Source organism: Onychostruthus taczanowskii, unplaced genomic scaffold (assembly GCF_017590055.1).
Source record: "Onychostruthus taczanowskii isolate IOZ18803 unplaced genomic scaffold, ASM1759005v1 scaffold8, whole genome shotgun sequence".
In the NCBI taxonomy this organism is placed as follows: domain Eukaryota; kingdom Metazoa; phylum Chordata; class Aves; order Passeriformes; family Passeridae; genus Onychostruthus; species Onychostruthus taczanowskii.
In genome coordinates, this window is record NW_024505892.1 from 6,312,168 (window position 1) to 6,336,125 (window position 23,958).

The following is a 23,958-nucleotide window of genomic DNA, read 5'->3' on the forward strand; positions in this document are numbered from 1 at the left end:
AAGGATTTGTGCTACATGCTTGTGGTGATGGTCTATGCAGACCACTACTGCATCATAAAACCAAACCCCCCCAAAATGTTTGCTCTTTCTGAAAATCCTTTAGTCACAGATATTCACTTGACAGATGACTAAATGGTAACTACCAAATAACATTAAAATGAAGACAAAATAGTTTAAAGATAGTCTGGGGAAACTGCATGCCTTGTGCTTATCTTAGTTACAGTTGCTAAAAGATGCTCTGCAATTCCAAGTTTCAATAGGCTAAAAGAAGACTGCATACACTAATAATCTTTCCTGTTTATCAGCTTTAATCCATAACCTCTTCTACAAGAAAGCAAAGGAAAGAAGTAGGTCCAGCTGCTATTTTAACAAGTCCATCAGAAAGCCACCCCTCTCAAATCCTTTTGGTGATTTAAAAACACTCCACCAATTAAAATCACAAAACAGTATACCTTCTGTATTTGAGGTTTTTCTTGATCCCCAAGAAGCAAAACAAAAAAAAATCCTATCAAGCCTCCCAAGCACAGAGTGTTCTAGGCACACTCTAAATCGCAGTGTCAAAGGAGTAGGCTTGATGCCATCCTAAGAAATTTCACTAACACAAAAGCTTCCTTTTCTCACAGCTTTTCTCAAATTGCTTTACAGAGACTATATGGACTTTTATTTATAGTTACTGAATTATTTTGTAACACTCAGTGCATCCATTTTCCCCCACTCACCACAAAAGCTAAGAATCAAACTTTACATAAAGTAGCCCAGAAAAATCTCTCATGTCTCCCTAGCACATATTACCTTTACCCCCTACTTTTGCCATCCTCCAGTCAGATTTTCCAATGCCTTTTATGGAACTCTAAGGATCAGGGTAAAAATCAGATCAAGTAAATAGACTCCTAATTACAGAAGTATTTTTTTAAGTAAGAGTTAACATTCTTCTGAGTTGTCTGGGAAACCTGAGGGCACTTCCCAGAGGGGAATAAGGGGACCTAAACAATGAGAATTGCATTCTTCAAAGGAAGCCTTAAAATAGCAATTTTTAATGTGACTCTATCACGCTTTCTCACATCACCCAGAGTCAAATGAAATGCAGAAGAACAAATGACAAAAGTCACACTTTCATCTATAAGCCCAAAACATTTGGTTGATGCTAAAATTCTGAAAAGTGGCATCCCGAATCTAAAAAATGGAGTATGTAGCAACAACAAGGGTTAGAGGAAGAGCTGGAACACTGGGACATCAGTCAGAAGTTGCTAAATGGACATGAGCCATTTTAGCAGGAATGTGGTCTCTAGGAATAAACAGGAACTTAAAGTGTGGATAACCACCACATATTGCCCAAATATTGGGATATTCAATGTAAGAGAAGCCTCCAAGATCAACAAAGTCAACTCAAAAAGACTGCAAGATTAGCAATTCTAAAGGAAGCCATTCCAGGGAAGAAGCACAAAAATAACCCTGTCACTAGAAAAAGATCCTTTGGACAACCAGAATTAAATTATAATAGGAAGACACAGAGAACTGCATGTCCCCCATAAAACAGTATCTCATCAGTAGCAAAGTCTGCACTGAGAAAAATCAAGAAGAGGCCTATCAGCAGCACGAAGGAGCTCAGTAAGACAGTAGAGAAGACCCTCTAGGAAAGTGCCCTGGCAAGACCCAGATTAAAACTGGTCTAGACATGATTGTGTAAGAACAACCAGAGAAGTAAAATAGTGTCTATTTCTTAAACACTTCCCTGATCTAAGGAGAGGGGCTAAAAAGGAGCCAGAAAGATTGTTAGTTTTAGTGAGGCATAATAAAAAGAAATAGAAAGAAAACATTAGACTGCTGCTAATATCCTGCAAGGTGAGTAGCACAGTCTCAGTCAAGACAAGGCAGGTAAGACCCCCACCAAAGTCTTCTGCAGGTGATGTCTGCTGTCACACTGGCTGCCATCCACACTGACTTTCAATCTCATTCTGGACCAGATCTCCCAGGAGTCAGGTACAGATGGAGGCTCACACAGCAGACCTTGATTAGGGGTTTTAAATCGAATTTGTCACCTCAGGCTTGACACTTTCTCACCCATGGCTTCACAGAAGCCAGAGAGAAAAAAATATGCTATGAAAAGCTACATTTTTTTTTTTTTAAATGGATAAATATAGCTGGGTATTGGAAATTGTAGAAAGACATTTTCGGCAGCAGGAATGAAAAACTGAATTAGATGGCAGATCACAAGGCAAGAAATAAGGGACCAAAAAAAAAGCATGACTGATTAAACTCCACTAGCAGTATTAAAAGAAGTAAGATGAGCCTTTTTATTTTGTTTTCCCCTTCCCAGTCATTTTTCAATAAACTGATAGCAAACAAAATTATTTGGCCAAACCACAAGGTGAATCTACTCCATTTTCCAGGATGATACTTCTTTAGGCTCCCATGCAATGCCCACAGGTTCCATCCCCACCATGGTGCTGGGGGTAGGAAGCACCATGCAGGAGGATGTGGTGGAGATAGGGCTGGCCAGAGGGCTCCTGCAGCCAGGCCCTGGGTCTGCACACACACATTGGATGGCCCCTTCTCAATCTGCAATGTGACATAAAAGCTGTGTGAACCAAACATCAATCCATCATTCCATCTTGTGCCTATGCATCCAAGCGAGCTGAGTAGTTTCAGAAAACAGCAAAAAAAGTAAATGAAAAGGTCCTTCTTAGGCAGGAGAGACAAACTTTTTACCATTACACAGATAGCAATAAAGACTGCCCTGTCCACAAGTGCTGCCTTGAACCTGTCTAACACCCCTGTGTGCACACCAGTGAGGAGCAGCGTGGTTTTACAAAGGCTTATTGAACACACAGAGGACTCAGATCACAATTTAAGACCACATAGAACCAAGTGAATAAAGCAGATATTTACATTGGGGAGATTTAATTCCCCTGAAGTGTGCAGTATAAACTCTAAAAATGACATGAATCACCCAGAGCCATAAAGTTGGACTGATGCTCCATCATTCAAGATGGAGTGCCTGGATCATCCTTACTACCTGCAAATGCACAACAGCAATCCATGGGCTACTGTCCTATTTCTCCTCCCCTGCTAATGACCAATATATTATTAACACTCTCTTCTTCTAATTCCCAGTTATGACTATATTTGAATTACCCTGGTGTCAACGGGTCTCAGGCATCCCAGTTACGATACAATTATTTTCAGAGCAGTTTTCATCTTGTCATAGCACTTGGGCTTTACCCATGAAGCAGGTTTTAGCTATTCTTTAGACACTGCCAAAGCCTCTGTACACAAGTGAGTGAATGCCAAAATAATGTTCATAGAAAAATTACTCATGCTGGCAATCTGAAATGTTACATGAGTCTTTCCTTCCTAAAAAAGAAACTAGAGCTATTCGGATTCTGTTCAAGCAAACATTTTCAACAACAGATATGCCTTTTAGACTAAAGCAAAAATTTCTGTCAGGAAAGATCCAGTGATATTTTACAGATAATCTGATGAAAAAGACCACCTGGAGGCAAAGGTGTTTGATTATAAATTCTAGTCAAATTTAAATGACAGTATTCCTCTAGAAATAATTTTTTTTTAAAAAAAGTACAGTGAAGCTTGTTCTCAAAGAGGAAATATTGCTTTTTTAAATTATGTGCACACGTTCATGCAGCATATGCAAACCATGTTTATAACTTTGTCTTCCCACATCTTTATTTTCATCATATATGTTTAACAAAACCATAGAATGCAGAACAAAATTCTCCCAGACCAAATTCAAGAGTCTCTTAAGGCAGGAACATTTCAATCACATTTTCTGCTCATCTCTACTGCTGATACACAAAGGGGAGGAGGGGCTTCCCAACAGTGGCTGAGCTTGGCATCTAAAATGTCAAAAAACTCAGTTGCCTGAATTCAGCTGACTGAAAAGGAACAGCATTTCTTCACATCAGCCATGAGAGATGCAATATTCAAGCTGTTCTAATACTTTATGATGGATTTGATGTATCAGGTTTCTGCAACTCACAGCACTAAAGAACTTAAAATACAATGTAACATCACACTAGCAGCCCTTCACAAGACACAGGGTAACAAGACACATTTGAAATTCAGCTGTCTCTGCACGCAGTGCTACCAATGCTGCATTTGCACTTCCTACACAATTTCTGACTAAAGCAAAGAGAGATCATATAATTAGTTGAAATCACTGGTGATTCAATTATAATGGAATGTTGCCACTTTGTCAGGATACCATGTTAATTTCAAACAAAAAATACTGACTGTCGTGGTTTGTTTTTTTTTAAATTATCACAGTGACTGCGACCTAAGTTTTCTAGATATGATACATGTCTTCTGAGATTTTTTTGGTAGGGGAAGAACACAATGATGTAACTCAAAAAGGCATAAATGAGAGAGATAATTTAACATTAAAATTCTACATTGAAGCAGTAACTTGCTGCTTCTCTTCTTTACTTTTTTTTTTTTTAAAGTATTAATTATACTGATGGGGATCTCAAACCAACTTCAGATCATTGATGTCATGTTCAGACAACCTGGACTAGAAGCAGGCACATTTTCAGCAAACTGTAACAGATCCCATAAATATGCCTAAGAGTGTGACAAATTATCGCCAAAAGTATAATTTCTGCTGCTATCTTTTTATTTACAATCATTGTCTCTTTCATACATATACAAATCCATGTTAATTTAAATTATTGGGGTTTCCTCAGTCTATATATTTGCTTTTTGTTTATGAATATGAATCATCAGCACACAACATAGGACTGGAATATAAGACCTAGTAACAGACCACTCTGGATACAGCAGTAGTTCTTATACACACAACTTTCAGCACAATAGGAATCTATTTAACATAAGAATTGGCTATTTGATTTATTCTTACTGAGATTGCCAAGTCACAGCCTAGTTATTAATTTCTTACTGTCTACAGAATCCCAGATGTAGGAAGCTGAAGCCACCAAGGTCAACAAGTTCAAACAGATCACAGACTTGCTCCACACAATTTTGCATTGATCTGGAATGAAGAGGAATACAGAGGTCCAGGCTGCAGGGCTCCAAATCTTCACTAAGACCTTGGGCTGCTTTGGATCAGAGAAAAAAAAATAAAACCGGAGGCTAAAGAGGAAGATTGGAAATTGCAATTTTGAAGGCAGTTAACAGTGAAAGTAGGTTGAGATCCACACAACGCCTACTTACACCCAGGGAAACGGAGTTATTTTGGGAACATTGGTCATTTCAATGAACAGTAACCCTGATGTGGATGATTACCCTTCAGAGATCTACAACGTTAACTATACTGCTACTTGGAGTGATACAGAGAGGAAGAGTTCTTTCCATAGTCCTTCAATAGCACATGATAGGGCTGAAATATGAAAGAGCTAACAGGGACTCAGGAAGACATTCTCTGGAAGCTGATCCAGTGCAAAGTTAGGCAGTTGAAAGCTGTGGCTTCAAGGGAAACTGAGGGTAAGATGGTTTGGCCTCCCAAAGGCAAAAAAACCAAAAACTCAAAACAAATGAAAAAACCTAGAATGAAGTAAATCCCTGCAAAAAGACAATTTCAGAAAGAAAGCATCAATGCAAATTCATGCTTTGTTGATGTTATTTAAATTTGAGGTTTAAATACATTGAGGTTTAAATAATAAAATTGAGGTTTAAATAAATTAAAATGATCCCCAAGAAGCAAAACAAAAAAAAAAAAATCCTATCAAGCCTCCCAAGCACAGAGTGTTCTAGGCACACTCTAAATCGCAGTGTCAAAGGAGTAGGCTTGATGCCATCCTAAGAAATTTCACTAACACAAAAGCTTCCTTTTCTCACAGCTTTGTAAAAATTTGAATTGTAGACTACATCCAAAAATCCTCTGCCTGAAAGAATGTAAGCACCCAAAATTCATTCACAAATGAAAACTGGTAAAAGATGCTCCATACTAGCCCATAAATACAAGGCAAATAACACAAGCTCTTGAGCCCATTTCTAGCAGCGCTTACTTAACCAGATGTCAAAGGTACCATGTCAAAAATAAGAACAGCCTTCTTAAAGGCAAGCAATGTGAGACTTTTAAAATCATAACCAGAAACTTGTAGTAACAAACCCCCAGGGCTCTAAAAATGTGACATAGGGCTGCATTGGAATTCTAAAACTGCCAACTGATTTGCAGGAGATTTTAAGTACACACACACAGACACACATATATATATGAGACCAAAATTCTACATAGTTTTAAAAAGTAATCTATGCCACACAGCAAGCACTTGAAGCTGTGAGAATGTGATGTCCCACCCTTAAGGAGAAGGGAGAACCCAATATTCGTAGACGCTCATGGTTGAAAGGAATGGCAAAAGTCAGAGGACCTGCAAAAGCTTATAGAGTTTTATTAATAATTCACACACTTGACAAGGACATTGTTATTCTAGTCCCTGACCTCCCAGCATAAGCACACAGCAGTGGGTTTTGCATAAGGGGTAGGGTGAAAGGGAAGAGAGAGAGATATGAATTAAAGTGTGTGAGACAGAAAGGAAGAAAGAAAATTAGAGAGATCACCTGTTCTAGCCCCAGCATTGATCTAGCTGGAGTATCCAGGGTCCTGGGGTGCACACATGCTCAGGCTTTGTGGGGATACCTTTTTATAGATAACTTTACCCTGTTCTGGAAGTAAGCTTCTCACTTTCTATGCAAATTAGTTATCATGCACAGTTCTTTCCTCTAGATCTTTCTGGAAATAGGTTGGAGGCCTGAAGGGTCTTCGATGGTCTTAACCTACAGTGCATGTCCACTTCTCAACCTCATTGCTGCACTTGCCCTGTACTGTGTTGTGCTTATTCTGTTGCACCAGAACAAGGACATCTGTCCCAGAAAAGTGCTGCTCTACCTCCATATGGACCCCTTCTCCACCCACACCCTGGTCTTTCTCACAGTGTGTTATTACCAACAACTCCTGGCTGGCTCCATGGCTATCCAGATATCAGTTTTTGAAACATACACATTTTAGTCCATTATCTTTTAAGTTTTTACATAAAACCCACTCTCAAATTTGGCTACTGATTCTTCTCTGATGATGTGTAGCAATGTTACAGTCACATGAATGGAAAGTGCTTTGTGAGCCTGGACTCTGCAAGAACTCATAAATATGTGAACCTCATGTTGCTACATTCATATCAGGCTCTACCCAATGAAAAATGTTACTATGTCCTGAGGCACCCTTATTTCAAACAGTGGCATCCTGTGCACCTAAATGATCCTCCTGATAAAATTAAAAGCCCAAATCCTTGTACAGAATAAAAGATTTCCAAAGAAGCTCATGTGCTGTGCTCTGATGTTCTGAAACCTATTTTTGAAAAAGTTTACTGCAGAATACTGAAGTCTTTATGGCTTCTTCTCCTTTTTGAAAGGTGAAAAACTGAAAAGTTGGTCATAGTGTAGCTACAACTATGCAGAGACTAGATTATCTTCTGCTCTTTTGACTTCCTATATGTTGCATTTAATGCACAACTTGTAGAATCAAATAAACATAAATTATCACAGGAACACACACACCAAAAGCTATCCATAACATTTCATTTCATTGTATCTCTTACTAAGTGTTTCATGGAACATATTTAACACCTTAAAATGTAATACTATAAGCATGACTACATATTTCACAGAAATACAGAAAACATACCACTAAAATGAAAGAAGGCCAATTTGATAAATGCAGTACTATTAGCATAAACTATTAGTTAGCTCAGCACTTATAACAGTAATGAAACTGGCCCTTTGCAATTTAACTGTGCAACATCAATTACAGCTGAAGAAATTATAGTTCATTAATTTATTTTCTAAAGAAAAAAATGAAATTACTGCTGTCTCCACCTACGAGCCCATTCTGAGATCAATGGTATGAGAAATGGGCAGTTTTCCATCTCTGCACTCTCATCCTCTGCCTCAAGACACCAACTTTTAAATTTGATTGACATGTCAGGGACACAGACACACCTCTACTTGGACTGCAGCAGCTTTAGAGAGGAAAAAGGAGGTAGGGGGAAAGCAACTGTGTCTCAGAAGCACTCAGATACAACGGAAGTCCATTTGCCAGGCAATATAGGACCGAAGTTTTGAAGATGTAGATGTGTGTAAAAGACCTACACAGACATCGCCCCAGCAAAATTTCTCAATGGCACCAACATGAAATAGAAGACAAGACAGATCAGAATTCAAAGTTAGTTATTCTGGCTATTATCTGGTAGCAAATTGCAGCAACCACACTCAGAGATTATTGTGATCTGCTAATTGCACAAATGGATTCATTACCAACTGTCTCTTCCCCCTATTTGTCAGCTTACATTCCTGTTTTCCTCTCTGAAGTCCTCAACCAATCCTGCCAGATCTGCTCCCCTTACCTTCACACACTGTGTAAGCACAAGACACACTTCAAGTTTCTGCATAAAGGAACCCAAAGCAGGCACCTCAATTATTTGTAAAATTCCATCACTAACTAAATCCAACATCACATTCACTTCTGCACCTCACTGAAATGGCTGCGGTGTCATGCAGAGCTTCAAAATACATTAACATTTGGCAGCAGAAAACACGAGTTGCCTTCATGTGCTCAACGTGGCACATTGAAAAAAGTCAGTATTTCTTGAAAATATTACTAAAATGCTCAGCTGTCTGAGCAAGTTTCATACTTGCACCCTTCTACATTACCCAGTTTTGCAGTAATAATTGAGATAAATAATTCTAGTATCAGAAGCTTTATCTTTCCAATTTTCATATCAGAAAAAGTCTGAAAGGAAATTAATAACCTTGCCCTTGTCTGGACTGGTCTGATTTTTTTTTTTCCCCCAGTAACATGTTTATGATCTTTATAAGGATACTGCTTTTCTGGAGAGCCATATTGCAACAACACATAAAACAGCTAAGACTGAAGAAGATGTTTTGAGAAGACCTCTTTCTCCACATTAAATGTGGACTAACCTAAGATGCTTTCACTTTTTATCACTGTCCTTATTTCAGCAATAAATGTGCTAAAGTTCACACAAGCCCCCCCAATCCGATTAAAAATGAGCCAGCTTAAAACACAGTGAGACAATTAGCCACAGGAACCGCTACAGGAAGAATGTATCAGTAATATCTTAAACCACCTCAGCTATTTTAAAATTGGACGTGTGCATCATGCTGCCAGACCACATTTCAGAGCAGGTACCTAGGTCATTTTGGTTCAAGTGAGTTGCCCAAACTATATCAGTATAGTTAATATAGTACAAAGTGGCAGAGATAAGAAAACATTTCAGGCCAAAACCAAGCAGTTTGGTGGTTTAAACAGAGACTGTGAAAAATAGAACTGTGTTTGAAAATCTAGAATTAAAAGCAACCATAACAAATTCATTTTGTTTTTAAAAAATAAAATGCTCAAACAGATTATTCAAAGAAGAAAACAAATCTCTGATTTCTGTCTCATGTTCATCTTTTGTCATCTAGTGACTGAGGACAGAATACCTACTAATATTCCACTAGTATCTACTTACAGTCCTCAAAAAAACCCTGGAATTTTGTCCACCAGTGTAAAAATTCTCAAATTCAAGAGCAATAACAGCACAGAGTATGTTTCTCTGTCTTGTTGCTGTTATTAATTAAGTCCCATTTGCTGCTCCTGAATGGCTGTTATTTAGTTGCACTGGATGGGTGTGTAGAAAGTAATGGAAGATGGATCAACAGCTGTAGTTATTATGAAAATTATGGCATTGCATGAGAGGAATTGCAGCTGCTCAATTCATGCAAATAAGAGCTACTTGATAATGCCTATAATTACACAGCACGTCAAAACAGCATAGCTGGAGCATAAGTAGAGACTACATATTTTAGAAAGCCAAAAGATTTCCATTTCATTATATTCCCATTCCCTAAACGCCTATTTAGAGATAACAAGAAACACTTTCTGTCGACAGGCTCACAGATACAGAAAGGTCTGCTGAGTCTCCCAGGTGCATTCTCCTGCCAGCACTTCAGCTGTCAAACACAGAGCCTCTCTGCTATTTGTAACACAGCCTGGACTCACATCACAGCTGGGGCTCCAGCTCACTGTGTGCTGAGCAGACATGAAGAAAGATCCAGCCACATCTACTTTCAAAGCAAAGGAAGATTGCTTCCAAGCGGCTCAGACAATGCAGATATCATCTCCTCTATCCAAAGCCTGGTCCTGACACCTGGAACAGCACTCTAATATTGTAGGTTACTTTACTTTTGAGTGTATCTTCTTTCAGCTTGTTCAAGGCAACTCCTTTCCCATCTCAGGCACTAAGGCCCTCTTCAAGAGCACATTTCCTTTTCTTAGATGAAAACCTTACTAAAAGCTCCTTATTTTCAGAGATGCTGCCCACTGTGCTTATCCTGCTACATCTGTAGGCTGTTTACACATTAGCAACAGTTTATATGAAGTGACATTTTATTACTTTAGTGTCTTCCCATTCCTTTTCTGCCTATTTAATTAAAGCCCTCTTTTTCTGCCAGTTGTTTGTGCTAGCAAATCCCTGCACCTGCATGTAAAAAAACCCAGGGATGAAACCTCATTTGTTTTCCTCTGCACCTCAAATTCTTGTTTCAACAGCTGTGCAGCACAATATTATGTTACAAATAATAAACCCAGAACAAGAAATACAAGAGGAGTGAAGAGATTTATTTTTTTATTTTTACTTATGACATTCACAAAAAGAGACACAGGGAGATACACAATTTTTCAACCCTCCTACCTCTCACTCAGGTGTGAGTTGAACCCACTTGGTGTGTCCAACCAAGTCAGTTGCTAAAATTCCTTACTGCTCTTATTTTACACAGTGATCCAAACCACATAACTTTGCAGATACCACAACCTTTCTTTTCCTGTGACATCTGATGACAAAATCTCATTGCAAATGCCTTGGAACCCAGGAACAGGACTCCTGGTAGAAGCGGTACCTCAAGCTTCTCACATTTCAGTTGGACCACCATTAAATCACTGACCCAACATAACAGCTACACACTTGTTAGCATTACCTGAAATCACATGCTGTGGTGAGTTCTGCTCCTCCTCCAAAAGCTTTTCCTTGAACTAGTGCAACACTGATCAAAGGCAACCTGCACAAGAGACCTTAGTAAGCAAAATTCATGCTTTTAGCCTTTCAGAAATTACAAAACAATTCAACCAAACCATTTATACAGTAAAAGTTGAGAAAAATATACTGTTCCAATTTAATAAAATAACTACATCTTTGTGGGTAGTCAGCGCAACACCAATTGCACTTATGTCAAAATTACTATTGCATAATTGATACAGAATATCAGAATGAAACAGCAACACAGATATTTTAAATGGAATCAAAATAAAGATCATGTACTGAAAAAACACGTTATGAAAAATACCTGCTATAGAATATATCTAAAAAGACTACCTGCAAGGAGTGACAGGATAGCAACACAAGATTCTACTCTAAGCCACTGCACCACAGAAAGCAGCAGAGACACAAAGAACTGAAGGGCTGGGTTATCTAAAATTAATGAGATTTACCATAACAGCTTCAGCAGCTTCTTCAAACAGAGTGCTACTATCTCAGTCATCAACAAAACTTTTTTTGCAGACAAAACCTTTTGAGGAAAGCAGCAATCTGTTACCTTTGTTGGTGTTGTATTTAATCATGTTCAAGGTATTTAATCATGTTCAAGGTAATTCAAAGGACAGAGGGAAGGAAAAGTATGTCTCCCCACTGCTGATGTGAAATGAATTAATGAGCAGTGACTTAGGATAAGGCAAGTTCCTTAAGAAATGAAGGCAGCTGGTTAGTCACAGAATTTGCACACTAGTACAGCTGTTTCATCTTTTACTATGAAGAGACATTTAGCTTTTTGAGCAGTTTGCAAACCACATTCAGAAGTCAGCATCTTAATCATAACCACATGTCTGGTTTTAGTTCTCCTTTAACAGAAGCACCAACACTTTCTTACATCCCAAGTTCACTTACAAGCTGCAGCACAGTTCATACAATACATGGCGCAAGAGAACCTATTGGAAGAAGGCAATCCCATTTTTCCTGTGCTTTATGAGAAAGCAGAACATGTGGGTCCAAGATGGCTACATCCACACTCTAATCCATTTGAGGCACCTCTCTCAGGATCACAGTCAGTCTCAGCTCTGAGGAAGACTAATCCCATCTACAAGATGTCCCCAGACAGCAGCTCAGTGCTCCCCCTGAACCATGGCTTAGATACACTAAGTCTACACACCTGAGGTGGGGACTTAATCTTCACACATCTTCCTCCTCTTAGCTTTGCCCCATCAATTTCGATTATATGGAGACAAGCTTATGCAAATGGCTTCCAATCCTGAGGATTTCTTACAGTACTACTAATGTGGGTTTCCAATCTCCTGGGTAATTTTACAGAAAAAATGTTAATTCATAACATTTTCTCATACAGATTATTTGAAAACAAAGAATATTTGAAAACAAAGAATATTCATCTTCAAAGAGCTCTAAGCAGAAAAACACAGTCTCTACCACAAATGGATTTAATAGAAACGTGACTTCTTGAGGGAAGCCAAGTCTAAAGGAAAGGGTGTCTTTTTCAGAATTACCAGATGGTAGAACTGACACACTCCTCTTCTAAAGTGGGAAGATTAAATAAATATGTCAAATAACTGTTACCTGTGTAGGCTGCATAACCTGTTGGTGCTTGTTATTTAAGAGCTACCAATTTCCAGTGAGTTAGAGAGGTTGAGTTTCAGAAAATCCGAAGGACTAGATTTCCTTAATTCTGGGCATCTCCTAACTCTACACATATAAGCCTAGGGGTTTGTTTTTTTTTTTTTTTTTCCCTTTTCCAATCTCTGGAAAGTGTAATAGTTGCAAAATGTTAAGGTCTAATTTAAATCCATAAATACCTACCTGATTAACATGTGTGAATACAAGGTCTGGGATTCAAAATTACATACATAAAACTACATATTTATCTTTAAAAATCTTGTTAAAGAGTTAGCCAAAATACATTCTGATACTTGTAATTACTTCATAAATGGGTAAATAAAATATATTACCTCATAAGTCTGGTTAAGGTGTTTTGCATAAACATGCACATATTCATCCCATCCTACAATGAATAGGAAATTAAAAAACGTTACGTGATCTTAATGTGAAGCAATTAAACACATAGACAAAGTAAACAGGAGTAAGCATTCTTTATATTTACTTCAGCTGGGTTTTGTTTCTGGTTCATGTTGGCCAAATTCTAGTCCAAATGCACAAATAGAAAACCTAGTATAAATCAGGCTAAAATAAAGTCAGAACTCAACTGACTTATATAAATTTCAGTTAAAATTAAGCCACTGTTCAAGTAATTGCAATACTGAATTTCTATGCTGTTAAATTTTAGTGTTTCCTCTTAATTTCCTCTTCTCACTTCAAGTTGAACACACATAAATCTCAGTTTTTAAATTCTGTACAAAGCCACAGCGTGCTACATACCTCTAACGTCCCAAATCCATCAAGTTTTAGACAAGATAAAATTTACCAATTTAATCTTTTATTGTTTGGGCCAAAAGCATTACAGATAAAAAAGAAAACTAAAACCACCAAACCACAAAACACTGAAACAAATAAACAACCAAACCAGAAAGAAGATTCTTCTTATGTCTCTCATCCTTTGTGCTTTCCATCTCCTTGCAATCAACAGTGAAAAAGATACAAGCACTTACTTTTAATCTAGTACAAGAACTAAAGGGCTCCCAATAAAATATGTTCAAAACAAATATTTCTTCCTCTAATGCATAATTAAAATGTGGAACACTTGGCAGCAGGGCTTTACACCCTCTACACGAATTCAAGAACATCTACATAAACTCACAACAGGAACAGCAACAATAGGTTATTACATAGAAGGCAACATCTATAGCTCTAGAAGTTTTAGTCACAAGTTGCTGGGAGCTAAGAAAATATTTTGAGACAAAATCATTATCTATCTGCCTACCCTGTTGTTATCCTCTTTCTCAGACATCTACAATTAATCAGGAACTTGACAAATAACTGGGCTAAATGATCCAGAACCACCATGTTCATATACATACTGAATTGAATGACATGTATTATTTATCCCAGATAAAAGAAAAAAATTATGCTTGGACACTGCTGAAATAAAAAAATAGTAGGTAAAAATTTCAGCACATCTTTCAAATAATAAAGGAAAAAAATTCAAACAAACAAAACCAAACACCTCTGAATCAGAATTTACTAATTTCTAAAACACAGTTTTACAAAAGCTGCAAATTAGAGAATATGCCTGAATTAAAAGCCTCTGACTCATACCTCAGGGAAAGAAAATATATGAAGTAAGTCTTCAGTACATCTTTGGAATAGAACCTTGAAATAACAGTAGGCCAATTGCAGGTGATTTATTGTCCATTTAGTCGTGTATTCCCAAGAGTTACTCTGCCCAAAGCCAACCAGCATTATGATGTTTAGGCACAGATCTCCGGCAGATGTAAGTGCCACGACAATTGCTATACATGAACCAGTGTATATAGTTTTACTACACTAAAGGGCTCCTCGAAAATTTTAGCAGCTGTTGATTTATAAAAAGGCTTTTAATTATCACTGTAGCCATCTCCTACACCCCCTAAGAACAGTAGCAATATTTCCATTCCAAATTAAAGAACATTCAAACACTTTGTGATAGCTGCCTTACTAGTGAAGTTCAAAGCCCACACAAACATACAGGGTACCAGTTCTCAGACACAGACTTGCACAATTCCCATATTACAACTGTAAGGATGAAGCTGTACAAAAGCTCTTCAGAGAACACAGTTTTTCACTTCATCCCAGCAGAATCCTTGCATTCAAACTGCCGTTCTCAACTCATGACAAAATCCAAAATGGTAATTAAATATTAATTCCAGAACAGACAAACTTGAAAAATGCATTTATGTCTGAGCAGACAAAAATAAAGTCTTCATTCTCTCAGGTGGTACAGAGATTACTTTGTATCCCATGGAAAAAATGCTTCCACAGAACACACGCGTTAAAAAAAACCCAAAAACCCAAGAAAAAAAAACCAAACAATTGCTTGAGTGCTGGCAAATAAACCCTTCAAACCTCCCTGACAAGAAAAATAAGGCTACTATTCAGATAAAATTCTCTGACTAAGGGGTGTTCGCTGCAGTCTAGTAGAATAATTATATTTGCAGCTCTAATACTGTCCTTGAAATAAGAAGATATCTAACTAGCAGAAAGGGAGGTAAAATGCAGTAAAACGCATTTACTACATATGGAAGAAAAGGATTAATAACTTGGTGTGGGCCTAAGAGAGGTAGGGAAGAAGAAAGTCACCTTCATAAAGTAGAAAACTGTAATGCTGGCTCTTGTTGCTGCAAGAGCTTTGAATCCATTTGCACTACAGATAGAACATAATTTACATATTATCTCCAACTGCTCCAAAGTCCTCCCTCCACAACTTATGTTTGGGAACCTCTGTCCTAGGGTTTCTAGACAGGGACCAAGGAAAGCAAAATTCTCCTTTGTCCTTCTTCCTCTGAGCTGTTGCTTTAAGAGCCGTTCTTGCTTTTCAGCTAGGCAACTTTTCAAGTCTCATTCCAGAATGAGGTTCTTGCTCTGGGAACAGCTTACAAAGCCTTATAAAGACAAGGAAAATATTTTTTATTTAAATTCCACTATTCATTTATCTTCTGCGATTTGGTTATGTAACGTTAGCAGTCAGAAAAGAAAACTAGGCAGGGGATCTAGGTTTGCTTCAGAGTTAGGAACAATTGAACACGGGAGAAGGTGGACAAAGAAAGAGGAAAAGAATGAAGTGGAAGAGGAGGACAAAGAGCCACTAGGGGGCACGAAAATCCTTCAGCATTCTTGGCCATTATTCTGCCGATTCTGCACCACAGGGAAAAGCAAACTGTACCAAAAATTATGAAAAATATAGTCCTCCCTCAACCAACCACTAGGATAAAATAAAAGTGTTTCCTGCAATTACTAAAAGCTATGGGCTAAAGAAGCCTTGAAAAAAATATATAAACGACAGCTGAGTTGCTTGAGCATGGTACTAATAACAACAGGTTGTGGGTTCAATCCCTTCACTTAAAAGTTGGACTCCATCATCCCTGTGGGTCCCTTCCAATTCAGAATACTCTGTGACACTCTGAAAGACCAGTACAGGCATGAAGCTATTCACCATTTTTTTTTTTTTTTTTTTTTACCTTGAAGATGCCTATGGACAGAGAACTGAACCTGAAACCAGATGAAATACTCTCACCTGCATCAAGTTAGAGAGAAGAGCTCTGTAAGACTGAAGAACAGCAAATGCTATTTCATATTCTAGTGAAGACTATTAAATCCCACCAAACACATGCTTTAGGAGCTATTATACAGAAACTCTCAGTAAAAGATAAGTTACTTGAAATCTCCAAAGGAAATAGAAAAGCAACTATGTTTAACTATTCTTGGAGCATTTCTGGTGACTCTTAGGCTTTAATTTCAGTTGAGATATCTAGATTATGTGCAGAGAATTCTCAACAAATTTATAGCATGTATACATTTTATTCTGTCCAGTATATCTGTTATCAAACCTAGTCCTTGCAAGAGCCCTCTCTGCCACTGAAGTGGCTCCAAGTAATTTGTATAAGCATACAGAGAGAATACAAAATGTATGGAAGCAGTATCACTGAGATTTACTGAACGCAGAACTCCGAAGGAAAGCCTACACTGCAAATAAGAAAAGAATTGACCTTGCTTGACTTCAGCTCCTTTTCTGTTGGTATAATGCTCAAAGAAGTTAAGAATTGCAGATCAAAATTTAAAAAAAAAATAAATTTAGAAAAAAAAGTCATCTATATTTTTTAAATTACAAGTTCTTATAAAACAGCCAGATGAAAACCTCCCCCAAATCCATTTATACTATAAAGCATGACATTTCTGTATTAAGAAAAGCATCTCTCTTGTAATGTTCCCATAAGAAAACAAAGTGTCCTATACCCTTTGAAAACTGGACTGTCCTTTTTACTTTACAAGGCCAGAAATAAAATCTAAGACATTGCAGGGTTTATGATATTTCGTTTTATCAACAGAAAAAAAAATCATCACTAAAGACAAATATCAGGTTAATGAGTTTTGTGTTGACATTCATACGGGAAGGGCCAATTAAATGTTTCATTTACATGGTTAAATCCTGAAACTTGAGGTGGCCACAAAGAAGCATGAGGATTGGTACTTACCACAACTGTAAATCATTTCTAAGAGCAGCACAGCAAGACCCTCTTCCCTGGCAGCTGGCAAAGGCCTATTTCACACATTGCCAAATCCACATATTAATCCACAGAAAACTGTAGCACATGTGAAAGTTGTCCAATGGGTGGCATGAGCAAAAAATTGCCATCAAACCCCAACCTCTTCAACTTCATAGATACACACAAGACTCACATGACTCAAGTAGAGCATAAGAATTGCATCTGTTCCTCCATTTCATGCAGGTCCAAGCACAGTTTTAATAAAATAGAAACCTTTCTGTAATAGCAGCCATTCTACTTAATTTGCTTTTTTTTTTATTTTAGAATATGAGAAATTATTACTTTTATCTATTTCTAAAGGTCAAACTACAGAAGCACATTTTATCTGACGTGCAAATTCACCATATACTGCTGTGAGAAACTGAAATGATACTTTTAAAAGAAAAGGCTAAAAAGAACATCTAGCGTAGGAATTTAGAGTTATGAATCACTTACAATAACACTTAAATCACAGCTTGAAGGGGCTGACAGGGTATTTTTTTTTTACCATTAAAGCTCCATTCTATGACCTGTATGTAAAATTGCAGAAGTACAGTGCAACACTTCTGTCTAAAAAGAATCTCAAAAATATTAATTTTCCTCCAAAACATTAACATGTATTAATACTTGCCTGGGAATTGGATATTTCTTTGACAACATTCAAATCAGACCCCGAGCAAAAAGTGTTTCCTGCACCATGGATTATAAGACCTTTGCCATCCTTCCAGTTTTCCAGTTCAGTTACCCTCTCCTGGAGTTCTACCATCATAGTGCCTGTCACAAGAGGCAAGGAACAAAATTTTTAATAGGAAATTATTATCCCCATCATATTTTTTGTTACATTTTCCACCAGCAAAGCCAAGCTACAGTTAATAAGAGATGGGCTTAAAATCACAACAGAAACTATCATCTTAAATCCTGCACACAATCACTGACATACATTTGTTCTCCAAGGATGCACTTCCCGAAATTCCAAAGGATATTCTGTATGATGGATATTTGAATTACACTCAAGAAAGCCCCAAAACAAAACCAAACAAAACCAACAAACAAAAACCCTCTGCCTGATTTATTTCTGCTTGCAGTTGCATACATTCAGGACAGATTAATTTATATGTATCCATCAAGATCTGTCCAACTAGTCATTTTAAAGTTACTAACATTCCTTCCTGCCCAAACAATTGGCAGAGAACAGAAAAGAATCATGTCCAGAGTGGGCTCAAGGCACAACCAGTCAATGTTAACAAAGGTTCCTTTCTAAAAAGACTCTCTTTATAAAGCATATCATCATACAGTACCAGCTTTTTATTTCTTGTTTAAACATACAATTCATTATAAAATATCATAAACATCATATTTGCTTAAGTACCCCTCCTGACATGGAACTCTACAAACTCCTGTTTCTGGAGCTCATCCTAGACAGCAGCACCTTCAACAGCAATGAAATGTACCTGCATTAATTTAAAGCTCTTCCTCTCTGAATGCCTATGACTGTCCAGTTACACACTTAAGAGAAAACATTTACAGAAAATAATTTCAGAAAGCAGAGTATATACAGGCTGATGACACTCTCAGCTTTACCCTTCTTTGATAAGAATTTAGATGGACATGCCTACATTCTTCAGATAGAAATGTACTTTCGATTAATACTCTCCTCTGCCAACAGTGTTGCTTTTTTAACTCTATGCCTGCATGCACAGGACTCATCCTCTTCTGAAATGTCCCATTAGCAGCTAGTCCATGGGATATTTATGTTTTCTTTCTTATGTTTTTTTTTCTTACAGTTCATTATGAAATAAGCTTCCCAGTCCCACATCAAGAGTGAACACTCAGTCAAGTATTTATCCCCTAGGCTTGGTCTCAGCTACTGAAATAAAAGAGTTTGACAATGTTTCTGAGGTAGCCAATAATTAAGTGGACATTACATATTATATACCAGAATAGCATTGAGTTGGGTGGTTTTTTTTTACCCATTGTCAAGTCCATACTATGATCCTCTAAAAAATCCCAGCAGTTCTGCCAGTTGCTTTCCTTTCTGTATTTATAATTTGGTCATCCTTTTTGTATGTGGCACATTACATTTGTTTTCACTGAATTTCACCCTGTTGATCTTCAGCTCTTTGTAGCAACCAATCAAGATCACTGAATGCTTCTCCTCTACTCCAAAAAATAATCTTGCAAGCTCTCCTAATATGGGGTTATCTGACCATTTCAGCAGCTCACCTTCTGTTTCATCATCCAAGCCAAGAATGAAAACACTGAGCAGAACCAGGCCTAGATGAGATTTTTGTGGGTCTTCACTTGAAATGTTTTTCCAGCATGATGGCACGCCCAACAACTTTTCTGCAAATGCTGCTTTTCAAACAGGTATGCTTTAACCCTGTGGATTTCTCTCATTGCATATTTTCTTTCTTAAATGTTCTTAACAGAAGGGTATTTGGGCTGGCATCCAAGCTTTGCTAGAGTCAAATACAGCAGAACTACTGTTTGTGGTTCTTTTAATAGGCAAAGCAGTGAGGTATTGAAGAGTCTTTCCACAGAGTATTCCAAGAAAAAAAAATCGAGTTAACTGAAAAAATGCAGGATCCATATGAGCCGGATACATGCAATAGCAGGGGACAAGAGACACCGGCCAGAGCCTGTTCTACCTTCCTGTGAGAGGCTCTTTTCCATTCCTGACAACACTGAACTACTATTTTACCAACAGATATGGCTCCTGATGTTTGATGTAATGAAGAAGGCACACCACTGAAGCAAATCTTCCTTCTGCCAATCTTAGTCTTTCAGTATTTGATACCACCAAGTTCATGCTCTTTACAGAATTAATAATAAATAATTTGTTTGCATTTTAACTATAATCTGAGAATAAACGTTTTCAAATAAACTCTAGAAAATAACAACTATCATCATTATTTTCTAATTCCTACAGGCTAGCTTTCTTCTCTTTTAAACTACATTCAAGTTTAGTTCAGTGACAGGTTGGGTTGCTGAAACTGGCTCCACCAGGCTTAAACTGACATTATTAGCATTTATTTCCAGAGAGACCATTTCAAACAGGAGGCTATCAGATTCCAATTAAGAAGAGAAAAAAGGCATTACAATCTCCATATCACCCATTAGCAATTTGCCAACAATTTTGTTCTATTTTTGATTTCAGAAGTTGCTCAAGCTTAGAATAAACATGATTCCTTTGAGATAAAAAACTGCTGTGTAAATTAAATGCCTGGAAAATATAATTTCCCTCAACAGTTTAATAATGTTTTGCAGCTTTTTAGAGGGAGCATGCATGGATATATAAATTCACATCTGCCACTATTCAGAAGCTCTGAGACACAGAATCAACAGAATTTGTTGGGGAGGTAACTGTATCTACAGGCTTTAGCTGATGAAGTCAACCAGGTTCTGCTGAGGCAATTCAGGGGTAGCACACCCCATGCTGCCCCTTGAAGAGCATTATTTAATACACAACTGAAGGCAAAGGATTAAGCTCCTGGTAATCTCTCAGCAACTGCATTTTACAAATAATAATGTTAAAAATGAAATTAAGATCAGTATAAATTAAGATGTCCTACCATTTGCTGCAGCAGAGAAGGGACCAGCCTGATTTTGCTTCTACTCTCCCCCCCATGAAAACAAAAGTCTCTAGCAGAGGTGTACAGCACAAAGAAGCAGCATCTCTTGAACTGACAGTAACATTTCCCAGAGCAATTTTTTGTAGCTATTGCCTAGCAAAATCGAATATAGTTCTCTACAGAGCTCTACACACTGCTTTAAAACAGAACTGCCTGATCCCATGGCTCATTTGTTACATGCTAATGAGGATCTACAACAAAGACAGAGCTATTAATTTCCTCAGTGGTTTTTGTAGCTCCTCTTTGCTACTAGAGCATCTAATTGGCATACACTAATAAGTTATTTTCACAGCAGTCCTGTAAGGAGAGAAGAGAATATTTTACAGACAACTAACTGAGTCAGAGAGAAAATGTCTGCTAATTTTGGGTGCACAGCTCCAGATGTACAATACGATTTTAGCCCATTAACATTACACAGAACATTGTATAGGCAACGAACAGCTATGAGTTGCCTAAATGGCAGCTGAACCTGCTCAACACGGCTACCAATCACTTCTAAGCCCCTCCTGCCATGCACATAGAAAACAGAGAACATATTTCCCAGTTTATATGAAAGTTTGGTTTAAGCAATTTGATTTTTATTACTCCTGATCTTCAAAGAGCAGAAAAACCCAGTCTGCTCTCTCCTTTTGCTGTTACAGCTCATTTCGCGTACCCCTTTCAACTTCCACAACAAATAAGCTAAAAGCACACTGTCTACAGGGTGTACATTGCACAGTTTTGTTTTGAGTCAAGAATAGAAACCAATCTGCAGAAAAAGGAGAAACAACCATGTAATTATGATTGTATAACAGAATGTATGCTAACAGGGAGGCATGCAGAAGGACAATCCCTATGCTAACATCTTTTAGCTACAACTTCTTAAATTAGGTAATGATTTTATACATAAGTTTTTTTAAGCAACACAAAAGAGAATGCAGAAACATCTGGGTGCATTAACAGCAATTCTGCTGCTCTCTTAGCTTCCTTTCAGCTAACAGTAGAAAGACTAGATTGATATTCTGCATGTAAAGGGCACACTTCGCTAGCATGTTGCAAAATGTTTACTCACAGCAAAGGAACAGTGAGAACTGGGCAGGAAGAGAGAACAGCAACAAAGAAATTAGCAAGATGACACAAATGCATCCACATCAAAATATTAACAGATAAAATCATTCTTATAGTAAAGGCTTATGCACAGCTCCAGCTCAAGCAATTCACACCCTGGACCTGTGCCACTCATATATGAAGAGAGTGGCATAAATTGGAATAATCGAAATAATTAAGAAGAGACAGCAAATATACTCAACTTGGAGAACAAAACCCTGTCATAATACAAGATTAATAAAATAGGGCACTTGGTTTTGATAGCTAAGTATTCTCCAGTGTAAAAGCGTATTAAATAGATCACTGACCTGCAACAGCTGAGAATACCCAGCTCATCTGATCTTTAATTAATCAGTCACTGATATTTAAGACATAAGGCAAATGAAGAACAAATGGAAGACAGTTTGAGTAAATGGAAAAGACCAAACTACAGAAGTTTAATGCACAGGGAAGGCTTTAGGTAAAGAACCAAGCAACAAACTCACTCTTTCTTTCTATATCACCTGCAAAAGGGAGGTGGCATCATCTCATGCCCACAAAAATGCCTTCCATATTTCCAGAGCAGTGATGACAAAATGAGAGGAGATGCAAGAAAGAGCTCAGTGGCAAAATTGTGCTAACACTTAAACAACATGGGGAGAAGCACCTTCTGCAAGACAGTCCTTGTGTCACTGAGAATTTCTTAAGAGTCTTATGACATTTATAGCAAAGTTACTATACAAAACACTGGACATATTTGCTGCACATCAGAATAAACACATTTACTCTTTTAACTAAGGTGTGGCAAAGCAGAGTGTTGCACTTTCTTTAGGCAAAATGTCACAATAGGTAACTGAACAAGAGAAAGACCAAAACCAACCAGCAATCCCACCAACTAATTAATACCTGTAAAAGCATTCATTAACTTTGGATTATTCAAAGTAAGTATTGCAATGCCATTGTCTTCTTTGGAAAGGTTGATGGATCCACCAGAAAACTGCTGAAGTTTCTTCTTTATCAGTTCTTCCTCATAGCCATGAGCACCATTATACAGTGACAACCTTCTTTGTTGTAGTACCCTTTTAAATGTAATCTGAAGAAAGTTCTTCCACAAAGCAAGGGCCATTTCTGGAAATACATGGAGTGAGGGGAAAAAAAATTAGGAAACTTCCTTTGAAATCCACTTCAGTCCTCTGAGAAAGACGGAAGTATGACAGCAGAAACTAATATAAAGGTAATGCAATCATAACAGTTGACAGAAATCAGTGCAAATTATATTAGCAAAATTCTTCATTTGAAGCTAACAGAATGACTTTTATAGAGTGATTTTAGTAGTTAAGCCAGGTATTAGCACCTTTCAAAACATTTCCTTGTAAAATTTATCAAAAAAGTTATTGTGTGCAGAAAACAAAAGAGGCTCAAAAATTACAGAAAATCTACATATTCTACTAGACCAATGTCCTTTGTATTACTCTTACAAACCCTCTCTCACCCTTCCTTGTAAAAAAATACCAAGACCCCCAAACACACCTATAACAGAGGAAAAATCCTATCAAATCCCACAGCTTTCAAGGTCTGGATGTCCTGCTTTTCTGTAAGCAACTATTAGAGCAAGACCTTCCCCACAGAAATAATTGAGGAACTTAAAAATTAAGAACTGAAGATCATTCTTATATCGAAGTCTGTTCCCCGTCACCTAATTCCATTAACACAGTTGTCACACCCCATCTTAAAACTAATTAGTCTGCCTAGCCTTTTGATTGCTATGTGCTTTTCCCAGTCATCCCAGTAGCACTTGGAGTTAATCTCATTTGGGCACAGATTCTGTGCAGTGCTCCAAAGGATGAGAAGTGTGCAACAGTATTATGCACTGAGCGCCATACTTGCCTTTTATACAGGTAATAATACTTGTAAAGTATTTCTGTGTACCAGTATACCCATGGCTTATTCCTCTGCTATTTCCACTCTACAGTGTATGACTGTAGATCAGGAAACAAC

At 37.6% G+C, this 23,958-nt stretch overlaps 1 protein-coding gene across 1 annotated transcript in view; it reads right to left on the bottom strand.

Annotated features, from left to right (window-relative positions):
* The window catches only part of ECHDC1 (ethylmalonyl-CoA decarboxylase 1), a 38,760-nt gene that overhangs the window by 8,454 nt on the left and 6,348 nt on the right, over positions 1-23,958 (bottom strand). The window contains exons 2-5 of the mRNA XM_041423676.1: positions 22,867-23,088; positions 17,895-18,037; positions 13,037-13,089; positions 11,005-11,085 (exon numbers count right to left, since the gene is read on the bottom strand). Of these exons, the coding sequence (XP_041279610.1) occupies positions 11,005-11,085; positions 13,037-13,089; positions 17,895-18,037; positions 22,867-23,086 (497 nt within the window). The 5' untranslated portion in view covers positions 23,087-23,088. The remainder of the gene's footprint in view (positions 1-11,004; positions 11,086-13,036; positions 13,090-17,894; positions 18,038-22,866; positions 23,089-23,958) is intronic.